This window comes from Protopterus annectens, chromosome 3.part0 (assembly GCF_019279795.1).
Source record: "Protopterus annectens isolate FY-2018-M chromosome 3.part0, PAN1.0, whole genome shotgun sequence".
In the NCBI taxonomy this organism is placed as follows: domain Eukaryota; kingdom Metazoa; phylum Chordata; order Ceratodontiformes; family Protopteridae; genus Protopterus; species Protopterus annectens.
In genome coordinates, this window is record NC_056731.1 from 120,962,939 (window position 1) to 120,976,885 (window position 13,947).

General features: G+C 38.0%; 1 protein-coding gene across 1 annotated transcript in view; it reads left to right on the forward strand.

The window, feature by feature from the left end:
• The window catches only part of LOC122796778 (macrophage mannose receptor 1-like), a 2,090,270-nt gene that overhangs the window by 952,333 nt on the left and 1,123,990 nt on the right, over positions 1-13,947 (forward strand). Inside the window, exon 17 of the mRNA XM_044065506.1 lies at positions 9,065-9,228. Within this exon, the coding sequence (XP_043921441.1) occupies positions 9,065-9,228 (164 nt within the window). The remainder of the gene's footprint in view (positions 1-9,064; positions 9,229-13,947) is intronic.

The following is a 13,947-nucleotide window of genomic DNA, read 5'->3' on the forward strand; positions in this document are numbered from 1 at the left end:
TTACCAATAGAATTCTTTTTTCCTTTAACAATTTTTCAACTGACATCTTCTTTAATTTCGGACCCTGCTTCTATCTTTATCTCCTCTTCTTTTTGTAATTCAGTTATATCAATTTTCTTATTGTTACCTTTATTCTTAACCTTCACTTCTTCTTGTTCTGTCCCTGTGCTTCTTTGTTTATTATTTCAACTTCTTCTCATGTATATTCCTATTCCCCTTGTTCTAGAGTATTTACCTTTTCTAACTTATCTTTCCTCTTTTAGCAGTCTGTCCTCATATGTCCACCTTCTTTCCTTGTCCTATTTCTCCACATAAGCAACATTTTCTCATAACAAACTTCATAATGAAATTATCTGTTTTTCCACAAAACAAACAAAAAAAAAAAACAAACAAAAAAAGTTTTCAGTTGACTCCAATGTTTCACAACCCCCTTTTGCCATTCAACATTTATATATAAGAAATATGTATAATTGTATTATTTCCCATTCTGATTATAACACTGCAATCTTGCCCTCAGTCCCTAAGCCTGTATTATCATAAACCTTAGTAATATCCATTATTTTTATGTATTACTCAAAGGTCTTTTCAGAGTGTAATTTTCACCTTCAGTCCTAAATTCTATATTTATTTTTTCTTTGTTTCTGTATGAAAAGCTTTAAACAGATATGACTTCCAAGGAGCATGGTCTTTCTTTTTTAATATTCTCCCCCAAAATTTTCCATTGCATGTTCATTTTGAAAAATAATGTCACAAAAACTCTCTTTACTTATATAAATAAAGGCTCTTACCTCAGTGGTTTGATTCTTATTGGAGAAATGATATTGTCTCACACCTCATATCTTGCCAATCTCTTGTCTTCTTTACTAAAAATCTGTATAGTGTAATTCTACCTATGCTTCACTTCAGACTCCTTTGTTTCTCCTTGTTTTCTTCCCTTTTTTCTTACTATAGTCACGTATGATTTATGTTTCTACACAGCCTCTTTACGTAAGAGTTCTGCATCCTCCTTTAGTATTTTAACCTCCCATTAAGAAATGTCTTGCCACTTTCAGGCTCACTGGCCACCAATAAGTTCTACAAATTATCATCTTGCAACCCTGCCAGTTGGATGGTTGTCACAAACACTTCATTTCCAACCATAGTATTCTTCTCGAACAGTTCCTTTCTGAACCTGGACTCTGAATCCTGTGAAGCACCGACTGCCTTCACTTCTCTTTCAACTCCCCTCTTTAACTGCCTGGGTTTCAGCATTCTATCCCCATAAGAAGGCCCAACTGCCTTCCACAAAACTTCTATAGACTCCTTTACAAATTCACTTCACTTCACCATTACTCACCTTCCGCTCCTGTCCAGGAGCTTTCTGAACATCCACTGACAAATTGGCATTCTCATCCTCCACGTGCACACCAGAATTCTCTACAAAACTGTTATAAACAGCTTATGATGCCATAACAGCAAGCACCATGCTTCTCACAGCTGCCTACATACCCAAAAAGGAATCAGGAAGCATCACAGCAACAATGGTCCCACTCACTGACAAATCAAGGAGGGGAAGTTCCTCAATACCCAGGCCAAATTTCCCCTAGTAGAAGAAATGCTACCTCAGTTCTCCACTAAAATGAAGGCACTAGCCTAGTTGGTCAAATCTGGTCAACAAAGAATAAATAAAATATATACTTTGGCCATGGTTTTGCAAACTGGGTTTTATCTGTAAGTCTTTTAGAAAAGCTGTACAGCCATGGAACTATAAGTATGAGACTGGAAAAGAACAACCTATGTCAAAACATGCATTTCTTGTTGGTTGCTCCTTACTTTATCTTTTCTTGTTATTACCACCTTAATAAAACATATCCAGTTAGGATTAAAATGCATTCTAATGGACCCTTGTTTCATTGATAGTATATTGAAAAGAGAGGACTTTAGAAGCATTCTAATAACTACATTGTCCTTTGTACATACTTATACAAAGCATTACATACTGGATTTTTTCCAGGTCCACAAATGGCTTTGCTAAGACCATTCTATAAAGTCTGATGGACCATTTGACTTCTTCATTCTGGGTTGGATAAGCTTTGGTAATCAACCCTAAAAGGCAAAGGCTGCTACAGCAGAGAGAATGCTAAACATAGTACAGCTGTGTAAGTTGCACTTACCATTAGAGTAGAGGTTTGAATGCCTTATTGCTGCCGTAAGGAATTTAGAGTAGCGGTTTGAATTCCTTACTGCTGCAGTAACTGCCCTCACCCTCCAACCCCCTTGTACAGTATATAGTTAGTCGTTAGGATAAAATGTTGTATGTTTATATCTTTTTTGGGGGTTTCTGAATGAGTAAGCCTTTTTTTTTGTTTGTGCAAAAAAATCCAGAATATGTTCATCATATTGATCACAGATGCAGTAGCCTTAGTTGGGTCTATATTAGAAAATTGAATGTTTAGATGATCGAACACCTAAACATCGATCTTCTAATATCGAACCTAAGAATATCGAACCCCCCAGGGAAACACGCATGTCGGCTAGTTAAAAAAAAAAAGCTTTACATCCAAACCAAGTGGGGGGCTTCACCCCCACCCCCACCTGGGGGTCTGTGCCCCCCACAGCCCCCCCTAACTAAATATACCACCTCTGAGATCGCTCAACAGTATGGAAATGGCAAAAACCGGCGAATGGCCAAGGGAAATCTTTCCCTGCATTAAATCAGCCGTTCGCCGTTTTTTGCTTTCGATATTAGAAGATCGATGTTTAGGAGTTCAATCACCTAAATATTCGATCTTCTAATATAGACCCATCTTAGTTATATGGGTTAAATCCTGCTTACAGACACCCAGCTTCCAAAGCTTCAGGGCACCTTCTACATGTCTAAACCATTAGACAGCTCAAGTTGCCTGAAAGGAGTGGTTTTGGTGCCAAGTCCTTCAGATGTTTCCTGCCACCGAACAGAGCACTCCTCTGTGGGCTTTGCAGGATAGACTGTTGATTTATGCTGTTCCATTGCTGTTTAGATAGATTCCCTTTCGGGAAAAAAAATACGCATTTAAAATATATTATTTAAGTCTATTTTCCTGGTTAGGAAAGTTATTTTTATTCTAGGAGTTTGGATTTTAATGGACTGTAATGAGACTTAACTGTACTTTTAAACTGGAGCACACATTTTTATAGGTTCATAGGTAGGTACTAGGCTATCGGCCCAAGGGCCTACATAAGCCTAGCCAGCAAGGTACCATAGCTTACGCCACCCAAGAAAGTTATTTTCCTGTGCCACTGTCCAGCAGAGACACAGAAGTGATCCCCGGGGTGTATTTCCTCTTTCCCATCCACTCATCAAGATTTTTCTTGAAGAGTGCTAATGAAGAACTTTGCTTGACATAGATGGGTAGCTTGTTCCAGAGTATAGGAAGTCTCTGGGACTGGAATCTATCCCTCCAGCATGTCCTGTTTATTGTGGTGACAAGGTTTAGGTCCCTAGAGCATGCAGCTTGGAGGGATTGGGATTTCTTTAGGTGTAGCATGTCCAACAGCTCTGGGTTTGACATAGCTTTATATGTTAGGCAGAGATCACCTCGGAGTAGGCGATATGCTATGGAGTAAAGCTGGAGTTATTTGAGGTAGTCAGTGTAGGGCATTTGTTTTAGGCCAGTAATCCTCTTTGTGAGGTACTTCTGTGGCCTTTCCAGCTGCTGCAGATGTCTTGTGAGGTACATTCCAAAAGGGGCATTGTACTCTATAATGAGTCTAATGAGTGATGAGTAGAGGGGAACAATGACCTCTTTTTTCCTGGATGAGAACCCTTTTATGATGAGGTGTGCTATGTAGAAGGACTTCCTGACTACTATGGTGATGTGACTATCAAAGGAGAGACTACTGTCCACCTGGGTCCCAAGGTCTCTTATCACGCATTCAGTGTTAAGTAGATCGCTGCCTATGTTCATGGGTACAGAGTTTTTACCAAAGGGGATGACACTGCACTTTTTGGCATTGAGCTTGAGGCCATGGCTCTGACACCAGGCATCTGTCTCAGTGAGGCCCTTCTGTAGGATGTCCACATCATTTGGGGACTTGACTATGGCTCCTAGTTTGCAGTCATCTGCGAACTTCGTCAGCCAGAGGCCTTCTGTGTTAGCTTGTACTTCAGATAAGTAGATACCAAACAGGAGAGGTTCCAGGACTGAACCCTGTGGCACTCCACTTGTCACTGCCTTGAGGTCAGAGTTGGAGTCTGCAACTTTTACAGTGTGGGTTCTGTCAGTGAGCCAGTTGGCAACCCATCTTGTAATGTAGGGATTTATACCTAGTTTAGTGAGTTTAGCTATAATTCCAGAATGGGGGATGGTGTTGAAAGCCTTGGCGAGGTCAAAATAGGCTGTGTAAACCACCTTACCCTCATCCATGGCTTTGGTGACTGCCTCAAAGAAGTCGATCAGGTTCAGGAGGCATGATCTGGTGATTATAGTCGGTTAAAATGTTAAAATCAGTTAAAAAACATTTTTTTCCATAAAAAGTGTGTTTTCCTTTCTTGGGTTGGTAAGGAGTATCAAATTGCTATTACTGTGTTTTTATTTGGAAAAAGTGACTGTTTTGAACTTTAAGCTTTTACCTGCTTGTGCTGTTTATTTTCCAAGGAAAAGCACAATTTTGGCTTGACTATGGAATAAACTATCAGTACAATGGTCAGCCTTCTACCAGCAGCAAAAAGAAAAAGTTAAGCAAACAGCCTTTGCTACCACAGCAGGCTAGCAAATTGCCCCAGCCACAGGTGTGTGACCCTGCTGTGGCCAAAGGTGTTTTCTCAGACTACTTATCTTTTCCCTGGATCCCTCTGGTGTACCACCTACAGCCACTATGGACCAGGGGTTAGCCACATCCACTGTGTTTGTTAGGGGCTCTGCAGTGAGCAAAGGGGAGCCACTCTTATCAATCCTAGGAGAGGGTGGCAGGGAGGTCTTCCCTGTTTAGTCAGAATATAGTGTCCATCCCTGTGAAGCTGATGCTGCCATTAACAACCCTGCTGACCCCATTTGTTCCATCAAGAATAAACAGAAAGCTAAGCATGTAACTGCTCCAGTTAAATTTTCCATGAAGATGAGTAGTTTATTAGGTCTAGCTAATGACTGTTCAAGGGACCATGGCCTCCCCGCCAACTCTGCCAGTCCCATTTCCCTTCCAGAAAATCTGAATCTCCATTTCCTTCTTTGGCAACAGATAGGTTTAGGCTAATGAGTTCTAAAGATTATTTATCAAGGTTACACATGGCACTGGAATGCAGTTCCTCCGTTTCAAGCAAAAATTCCTTACCTACTAGACCAGACTCCTCTGTTTTCCCCCCTGTCCTTCAATATAGGTTGTCTAAAGGAGAAGTTTAAGTTTTCTAGCAAAAATAGGTTTAATGGATGCTTATCATCACATCCCTGTTCAACCAGATTTCAGGCATTTCCTAAAGAGTTGCATGTTTGGATCACATTATGTATTCTCTGCCTTACCCTTTACACTATCCATTGCATCATAAGTATTCATAAAGTACCTAGCTCTAGTTCTAGATCATTACAGACTATAGGGTGTCCACATTTTTTCATATTTAGAGGACTTCCTTAAAATCATAGGATCTTCAGATCATAGAGGATCATAGGAGTTTTCTAGGCTAACAGCACCTGAGCCTTTGTAAGACTTATCATTCATGCTCCAATTTTCCTAATTATAAATGCCCATGGGCTTGAAAAGCTTTAGTATATGCCTGTACCTTCGGGCATCTACAAACTGCCTCTGTAAATTAGGGCCACAGGTGGCAAACCAGGGGTGAATTTGTGATTTCCATCCATTGGTCCAAAATGGGTTTGAATAGGCTTAAGAAAGAGATCTTTTTCACATGAACAGGAAGTCTGTTCAAGAGAAAGGGTGATCTTTGAGATAGTTTACTATCAAACGGTTGAAATTCATTTGGTCGACGTTCATTTGGTTGAAATCATTACATCGACAGGTCATAATATCGACGCCAAAATGTCTACATTTAAATGGTCGATACACACCTCAAACTAACACTAGTGTTTTTGCAGGGGGGCTGTGCCCCCGCTACTTATATATTACAACTCCAAGATTGCACAGCAGTGCTGACAAGGATACATTCTTGCCTGTTGTTAACATAAGGTCGACAGAAGGTCAACAGCACTGTCTGTCGACCAAATGAACTACTTAATATTAATTAGTCAACCAAATGTGCTGACCAAATGAGTGTTAGACCAAATTAATTTCAACCTTTTGATAGTAAACCCTTTGAGACATGTGTCTTTCCCTCCAAAATGTTTTCTTTATGTCATAGATGAGGTTTAGATCATTAGATAGGGTAATTCTAGTGCTGTTTGTTTCACAAATTTGTAGCAGATTCATCAGAGCTGAACTGGAGAATTTCTTATAGGTTGGACATTGGTCACCTCTCAGTAGTCTGTAGAAGACTGTGTATGGACAGAGCTTTGAGGCATTCTTTTAGCGAGAAAACTCTGTGTCCACTTCAGCTGTTGCAAATGCCTGGTCAGGTATATGCTGAAGGCTGCATTGTACTCTTATTGGTTTAATGAAGACTGAGTATAGTGATACTATGATCTCCTTAGATCTAGATCCCATGCTCTTGCTTATAACTTGCACCACATAGAAAGATGTTCTCACTACCATGGACACATGGTGATCAAAGTTCAGGTCACTGTCAACCTGAGTTCACAAGTCCCTCACCACTGGGTCTACTCTCACAGAAGTGTTATCAATGTTGTAATTTGCAGGGGTGGTTGTCATCCCAAAGGGTATAATTATGCATTTTTTTGCATTGAGTTTCAGGCCATGGTTCTGGCATCAGTGGTTTGTCTGCATTAAGCCCTCCTGGAGGATATCTACATCTTTGAGGGATTCAATGAGTCACATGACTTGCAGTTGTCAGCAAATCCAGTTAACCAAAGGCCTATACATTTGCCTTGACTTCTGGGAAGTATATTCCAAGCAGGAGATGTCCAGGTACCAAGGCCTGTGGCACACCACTAGTATTAGGTCTCTTTGTGAAGGTAGATTCCCCACTCTAACTTCATGTGTTCTATCTGTGAGCCATTTGGCTATCCACTGAGTGACATAGGGATTTATGCCTAAATTTGCAAGTTTGTCTATAATACCCAGGTAATGTATTGTGCCAAATACCTTTGAATGGTCAGGTTAGGCAGTATGTACCATTTTGCCTTCATCGATGGCTCCTGTGTCCTTCTCAAAAAGAGTCCTCCAAGTTTCATAGGCATAACCTGCCTTTGACGAAACCAAACTGGGAAGGGTCCATTGTTTGAAGATTTCATATGTCTTTGTTTATCAGGTTCACAATAATTCTTTCCATGGTCTTGCATATAAGACTAATTAAACTTTTGGGTCTGTAGTTCCCTGGTTCTGCTGATGGTCGACCTTTGTGTAAAGAGATGACTGTTGTAGTCCTCTATTCCCTAGAGATGAATCCTGTCTAGAGGCTATGGTTGAATAGAGATTCAGGTGGGCCTGACAGATCATGTTGCAAGTTATTTAGGAGGCATCCTGGGATCCTGAGATATGATCAGGACCCATTGATGTAGTATTTTTAGCTCTTGAAAGTGCAGTGAGAACCTGTTCTTTAGTGATAGTTGGGGAAGAAATGGTAGAGGGTGTTTCCTGAGTGGGGGGACTGGGGATGATGGGGATGAAATTTGAGTTAAATTTATCAGCCAGCAAATTTGCTACATTCTCCAGTTTGGTATAAGAAGTTCCATTTCATATTAGTTTAGCACACTGCTGGGTGCTCCCTTTAAAGTTGCATACATAACTGAAAATTGCTGTATGGATATCTTTATCCTTGGAGGCTATTTATACCTTGAAGTTGGCTTTAGTGACTTGATTAGTCTACTGAGTTGCTTGCTGAAACTGATGTGGGAGTTTTTTTGTCTTTTGTACTTAGACCTTCCTATTTTTGGACATGATTTTCTTTCTTTTGTTGTATACCTTATTTTTACTGGGTGTCTGCCAAGGGGGCTTGTTTTAGGAGTTTGTCCTAAGTTTATTTCAGTTTGGTACTGCTGTTTCTATGCAGTTATTTATATGCTTGTACAAGGTTTATGGAAACACTTCTATATAGGCAGCCTTGTTCTCTGAGTTTGGTGGGGCTTGCCATCACTTAATAGCAGGTATTTAGCCTTGCAAAAGTTCTTAAAGGTTTTGGCGTTTTCTGGGAGTTCAGCCTTTATATTTATTTCAAGGGTGATCCCTTTGTGATCTGATCTGACCAGTAAGGACATTTCAGAGAGGTGCTACATTCCCTAATATTTTTGGGTACCAGATGTAGGATATTTGCACCCCTTATCTTTGGACAATCTTTTTCAAAATATCAGAAATCTCTGTTTCTTGGGTGAGAGATCTTTTATACAAGCTTGGATTCCAAGGTAACATTCAAAATACTTTTTTTTCACTCTATCACACAGGATTGTGTTAATTGAGTATGTGCTAGATAACTCATTTCAAACAACTTTTCTTTAACAGAAAAAAAATAGATCTATATCTAGATCATTTTACAGGAGTACTCCTTGAAGGCTTATGTTAAGCCAAGGCACTAGAGTGCTGTTTTTGGTGTTATTGGTAGAACTATGTTTTATTAAATTTATTTTCCTGGCTCATACCTGAACGTTCGTTGTTTTTTTAAACTATATTAATAGTTAATGTAAGTAAGGCTGAGGGAAAATAAATAGGTACAAAGATGCTCAAATGAAAACTGGTATTTCAGCCAACACCTGATGTTCATAAGAGTCATTTGCATATATCCCATATGCCTCTGTTACAAGAGGTTTGAGAGGTCACTCAGTAGAAGTTCTAGCTTGGCTAGAGTTTTAATTTATTTTTTTTTCTGATTGTTTTTTCTGTGTGACCTTCTCACTTTTTGTTTACTCAGCTACATATAATGATAGACATTATCTGCAACAGCTTGCAATTATATGTGAGGCATCATACTGTTGTATCTTAAAATTTAGATAATATGACCTTCAGTGTAAAGTCCTGTTTCTTGTTTGTTTGTTTTTTTCTTTTTCAGAATATAATATTACTGAGGATGGCTGGATTATCTACAATGATTTTCAGTACTATTTTAGCTCTGAAGAGCGCTCCATGAAGGAAGCCAGAGAAGTTTGTAAAAGGAACTTTAGTGATCTTGTTGTAATAAACGATGAAAATGAGAGAGTCTTTGTATGGAAACAGGTACAAAAGAATTACCGCATACTTTGAAATTATTGTGTATAGAGAAATGTCTTGCTCATTAATATTTAATTTGTATGTTCTTTGTAGAGCAATGTAGAATATGTAGGTTATTAGAAGTATTCTTTCATTTTTATAGTCTACTTAATTTACATTATTTTTCTGTAACTACCTGTATATCAACAATGTATGTTGACCCCATCTTCCAGTATCATTTTGTGGATCATTGCAGTCATACTGCCACTTGAAACAGTGGTTCCAAAGAAGCATTCTCTTTAATGAATTTGTATTTCACAGATGACAACTTGCAAGAAGTCCATTGCTTTTGTAGCACTCACCCAAACATAAAACTTTTGGAAATATGATGCGAGACAGACCGATTTAACAGAATGGGAAGAGTTTTTCTTCATTCATTCATTCCTTCATCAAGAATGACACCAATTAACAAACATAAATCATTACGCCAAAACCCTAATAATACTAACATAACAAAGGAGGTTATCAATCTGTCCAAGATGATTTTAAATGTATTCAAAGATGTTTTCCTTCCATTCATTGTAGTCATGCTGTAGCATGCAGATACAGTTCAGGGATTCACAGTGTTACTGTTGTACTCCTTTTAATATTTAATCAGTGCTAGCTGGAAAGTAGTGTTGCAGTCAATAAATGGCACCGAAAAAGTTTTGATTGAACTAATTTGCAAGCACAGCAATATTTCAACTTCTTAGCATGGCAGTACTGCAGTTTATGCAACAGAATGTGATTTGCTGGGTACAACCTTGCATTTCCTGACTTTCGGTGCATGTCACATTAAATGCTACAATACACACGTGATGCATACACTGATTGCCTCATGTTTATAAAAGATTGTAAGGATGATTATGGAAAGGTACTAGGGAACTCAGCTTATCCAACAGTTATGGGTTTATAAATAATTGCAACTCTAGTCTTCATTCTTAATATTTCCATCCATGTCTGAGATGTTTCCTTGAACTTCTTTGATTCTATTCTGCTGGAGTCCATAGTTTCACATGAGTTTCTCTTGATTCGAAAGCTATCTTACTACATTTGATTTTAATACAGTAAAAGTCTCCTTCTGGAAAGATTGTAAATGGCATGGCATGTTTCTATAAACATAGTTGATACAATGTACATAAACTAATGGATCCAGTCCGGCAAGTGCTGTCTCTAGATAATCACTGTGACTACAAGCTGTTTTCTATACAAAACTAAACAGAATGGTTCCTTTTCCCTTCTGTGGTCAGATCTTTGTTAGCAGTCTTCTTAGATATGTGGAAGAAATATTCTTGATATGTTTTAAAGGTAACGTAAACAAACAGCATATTTGCACAAAAATACATGTCTCACTTTGACTTAGAATCATAGTCCAAACTGCTGTTGATTATGAACAAACTCCAACCTACATATTGACAATAATATCGTGTCCTAAATGGTGCCCTAATCATTTGATACTTTTTGATAAATGACAGCAAAATTACATCCAATGAAAACGCATTCAACCCAGAATCATTTTTTGTCTGCTAACAGCAGCAAGCCAGATTTTGTCACATACAGTATGCATGATGACTACTTGAGGCATTTATTTTCAACATTCCCTAGAATACACCCTTCATTTATTTTAAGTGTATTACATTACTGAAATATAAAATTTTGATACCTGTACCTGATGTGGTGTAATAAAACTTTCCTTTACTTGATTATTGTTTGCAAAAATCACACAGTTTAATTAGTTTGTTGCACATATATTTATTTTAGAGATTGTTCTTAATAAATCCACCAACTCTGTTGACAATCTGTCACTGATCTTCTGCATTCCCTGAAACAGAAATAAGAGTCTGGGTGATGAGGAAATGTTTCATTGTACTGTGGATCCATTTGTTAGGAATTTCCTTGAAAACCTAACTGCACTACTAAGATGTACATATGCAGGTAATGTGGATTTAGGGGACTGTATCAAGACATGTCAGCAGCCTGCAAGCAAAGCAACATTTCAGTAGGTATGGGGAGTGTGTTGCTTAAAAGGCGAAAGTTTTGTGTCTATCCTTTCTGCCTCGATTTTTATTTATTTAATTTTTTAGTTGTTTCCATGTCTTGTCAGATATTGTCTGGTTAAACTAAAAGTCAATTTTCAGCAGAGTTCTAGGGAGAAAAGCTCAATGTACATATTATAGTAACGTACATCACTTAGTGATTAATACTACATGATACATAAAATAAAACAATAGATATTACATGCAGCAGTATTGCAGCAGTTAGCATTGCTGCCTCACAGTAAGAGGTTCTCTGGTTCGATTCTTGGCTGGGGTGACTTCTGTGAGGAGTCTGCATTTCTTCCCTGCATTCATGTAGGTTTCCTCCTGGTGTTCCAGTTTCCTCCCATATTCCAAAGACATGTGTCTGGAGCATTTCTTCCCAGACCTCTGCAAAAAATGGGCTCTTTCTCAGTCAGACTTGCCCGTAAATAAATGTTAAATAAATAAATAAATAAAAATAAAATACAGGACTAGAGGTAAGGTAGATAAAGTACAATGCATGACAACAATAATAGCATTATGTACAGTTTTTATGTGGTTCATAGTTGTACTGCTTTGCTGATCAACCATCACACATTTGAAAGAGATTAGAGTATATTTGCTGGAAAGAGTTGCAATGAAGGAAACAAAAAGAAGATTATGATATACTTACTGGAAAGAAATGGAGAGGTAAGTTATGGATATTTGTTATGGTTACTGTACAAACAGAAGATCAAAGGATGGGGAATTAGATGCAGGTTTAGTATGCATATTAGAGTAAGGAAACAAGGCAAAGATATTAAGTACAAATGTAATATTACAGGATTTTTGAAATTAAGAGTTTAGGAAGTATTGCTTCCTTTGGGGATGTAACTGTGTTTGGTTTAGGGGAGTTATAATATTGAAATTTAATGACATATAAGTCCAAGAATAGGCCCAAGTAGATTTTAGGTAGTTTCTTAATTTTTCTAAAAATACTGTGGTTTGTTTCTCATCAGTGATCTGCAGGAATTGAATTGCACAATTTAACTACATGTACCAAGTACAGGGAATCTCCTTGATGTAGGTTTGTATGTATTTATGTATTTATTTTGTTATTATCAGATTCTGATTTTGAGATGTAAGCTGTCTATTATGGTTGCACCCACCGCCACATGAAATCTGCTGTGTGTTGGAGGGACCTGTACTCTGACATGTCAGTAGATCATTGTATATATTTATTTTTATTTTATTTTTAAATTTGTTGACCGGGTTAGTCTGACTGGGCCCAGAGTGCCCTTTTTCAGTGGAGACCCGAGGAGAAAAGCTCCAGGAAAGTAAATAAAAAAAAATAAGAAAAAAACTAACAATTTAGGTTGTAAGGCAGTACAAAAACAGAGAGAAATATACAATATGAGTATATGCAAAGCAAAAGTACAGTATTTTGAGACTGCAATAGCAATATGGTTGAGAAATTTGGTTAGCATTAAGTTATTTACAAGGAATGCAGCAATGCCTAAAATAAAAAAAAATTCAGAGTAACATGATGACATAGAACAACAAAGATGCATTTAATAGCATTGGTACTAACTGCAGAGAGAGTAATATATGTAGACAGTTTAGGTAGATACCAGGCGGATATGTTATTTGACAGAAGAAGAAACATTTATTAGTCAATTTTCTGACATGTACAGATCCATGCATGCTGGAAATGGATTTTTAGTTGCTTTTTGAATTTGCCACTTTTGGTAGTGGAACAAAGTGACAATAGAAATTTGATTATGCAATTGAATGACTGTAAAGTATTTTTCCAATATTTTTGTTTGGCTTGGTCACCTGCAGAAGGTTTTGTTATGTGCTTCTGAGGTCAGATTGAGTGTGTATGGTATAATTATGGATATAAGGGCAGGGCAGGAGTTGGGGCTATTTAGGATGCTGTGTACAATTTGTAGTTGTGATATTTGAAGCATGTGGGGGAGCTCAGGCCATCTTAAGTTTTTCATGGATATACAATGATTGGATTTGCAGCTATTACTGGCTGCGAATCTGGCTATCTTGTTATAAATGGTTTCTAGTTTGGTTAAGTATGGGAGTAGATACATCAGGGACAGTAGAATAAATGTTTTAGCCAGTATAGGTATAGATTTGTTAAGTATATATTTGTTGTTGCAGTACAGAAGACCTAGTTTTTGATTGGATTTTTTGATATAGTTTAAGATATGTAGGTTGAATTTTTATTGGTCATCTCTAGTAGCACTAAGCAATTTGGTGTTTGAGTCGGTGCTGATAATTGTATTATCTAAGGATAAGATGGTGGAGTTTTCTTTAGCTGGATTGAGGTTTTTTGGAAGGAAAAGCAGAAGCCTGGTCTTTCTGGGGTTGAGAAGCAGGTTGTTTTCAGTTAGCCATTGTTCTACTAGGTGTAGAGATTGTTGAGTGACAGTGTAGAGACTTTGTATATTATTGGAGGTGTCTGCGAACTGTATTGAGGTAGAGTGGGGGCAGGAGACCCCAGGTGTTACAAAGGGGAACCCTTCCATACCACATGGATGGAAGCAGGCCTGGGAAACCAGATAAGCTCATCTGCATGCAACAGTATGAATACTGAAAAACCTGCTGAATATTCCTGAGGCAGATGCCTGAGAAACACCCAGTATGTCCCCAGTAGGTCACTGAAAGTGATCTGTAGCAATAATAGCAAGAACTGTAC